This window comes from Sipha flava, unplaced genomic scaffold (assembly GCF_003268045.1).
Source record: "Sipha flava isolate LNK unplaced genomic scaffold, YSA_version1 224_pilon_pilon, whole genome shotgun sequence".
In the NCBI taxonomy this organism is placed as follows: domain Eukaryota; kingdom Metazoa; phylum Arthropoda; class Insecta; order Hemiptera; family Aphididae; genus Sipha; species Sipha flava.
Genome location: NW_020272857.1, coordinates 511,041 through 512,488, shown reverse-complemented (window position 1 = coordinate 512,488; position 1,448 = coordinate 511,041). Strand labels below are relative to the sequence as shown.

The following is a 1,448-nucleotide window of genomic DNA, read 5'->3' as shown; positions in this document are numbered from 1 at the left end:
AAAACTGTTAACAATATTATAAATACAACAAAAACTTAACTATATATTTATTACCCTTATTATATTTTTGAGAGTGGAAATGTTCCATGCATTCTGGGCATACAGGCTCGTCGCATTTTGAACATTTATAGCGAGTACGACTTCTACACATATTATCATGGCACCTTAGAGCGCTCTTCATCTCATATTTTTTCGGCCAATGATTTTTTCCATCATAACGAATTTCTGGAATACTTTTATTTTGTCCTTCTCTGGTTTTTTTTTTAGTATAACTGGAGAGGGCGAAGTACATGGTGAATTCGAAGGTCTTCCTCTTTTTTTAAGACGATCATATGTAGAATATAACTGTGTCAAACTAGTTGTTATTGAATATTTAAAACGTGACAGTGATAAATGGGGGTTTTAACTTTGGCTATATAAAATCCACGAGTTCACAATCGCAATATTCAAAAACGGAAAAAATATTCGAAGGTACCATTTTTTGTTTTTAAAGCCGTGAGAATAGTGAGATTTAAGACGATCCATGAATCCACACCTCCACAACATTTGTTGTATTCTTGAATACAAAACGGTCTAGTAATTGGTATCTTTGTTTTTTCTTTCTTGTCGTAACGTAATATTTCATCAAATGGTTCTGCGCCAGCATACGAAGAAATCATATGAACTTCTCTTTTATCTATCCAGCGCAGAACTGTTATGTTGTCTTTTGACGTAGCCATTGTACAAGAACCTCGTTGAAGCATTTTACTTGGTACTAGAGAAGTTTGTATTTGACCAATTCTATTCATTCTGACCATTCCTATAACCCATATACTCAAGGAACGTAATTGTCTTATAAATGGCAATGAAGTAAAAATATTGTCAATGAACAACTTATGATTTTTACCATGCAATGCATGACATAGTTCAGAACAAAATCACCTATTGGACCATATTTGCTTCGATCTTGAGTAGATGCTTGATATGGTTCGAAACAGTTGACGTATCCGTTGCTATTTGCTTGTATCCATATTTTAAATCCCCACTTTTTCGGTTTTGATTGAATGTATTGTTTTAAATTACTTTTACCTTTAAAAGGTTTCATTATCACATCAATAGAAATATTTTCAGTATGGGACGCACAATCATGAAAAGTTTTATGAAGTATTTCAAGAACCGGACGAATTTTCCAATAACGATCATTTCAATTTAGAGCACTTAAGTTATTTGTAAAATGTAAATAACATTTAATTTCACTAAATCGATTAACGCATATAACATTTGTAATTTGATCCATTCTTCGACCAGGCTCACTTGACCAATACATTCTAGTGTTTAGATACTTTATATAAGTCATAATAATATTAATACCAATAAAAGCTTTTATTTCATTTTTAGAAACATGATATGAAAAATTACCATTTTGGGCTGCATATTGACAACTTTCGTTAGGTTAACAAGTTCAAAAA

The 1,448-nt window shown here is 31.6% G+C and overlaps 1 protein-coding gene across 1 annotated transcript; it reads right to left on the bottom strand.

Annotated features, from left to right (window-relative positions):
- Positions 1-446: 446 nt before the first annotated feature.
- LOC112683346 (piggyBac transposable element-derived protein 3-like) lies at positions 447-1,084 on the bottom strand. The gene is made up of 2 exons (XM_025554350.1): positions 922-1,084; positions 447-799 (listed from the first exon to the last, which is right to left on the bottom strand). The coding sequence occupies exons 1-2, from the start codon at positions 1,082-1,084 to the stop codon at positions 447-449; spliced, it is 516 nt and encodes a 171-aa protein (XP_025410135.1).
- Between the last annotated feature and the right edge of the window lie 364 nt (positions 1,085-1,448).

Excerpts from the sequence above, each read along its gene's own strand:
- LOC112683346 (XM_025554350.1), bottom strand. The coding sequence starts at position 1,084 with ATGAAACCTTTTAAAGGTAAAAGTAATTTAAAACAATACATTCAATCA. Across the intron at positions 800-921 it reads AAGCAAATATGGTCCAATAG|GAATGGTCAGAATGAATAGA; the intron begins GTGATTTTGTTC and ends TATGGGTTATAG.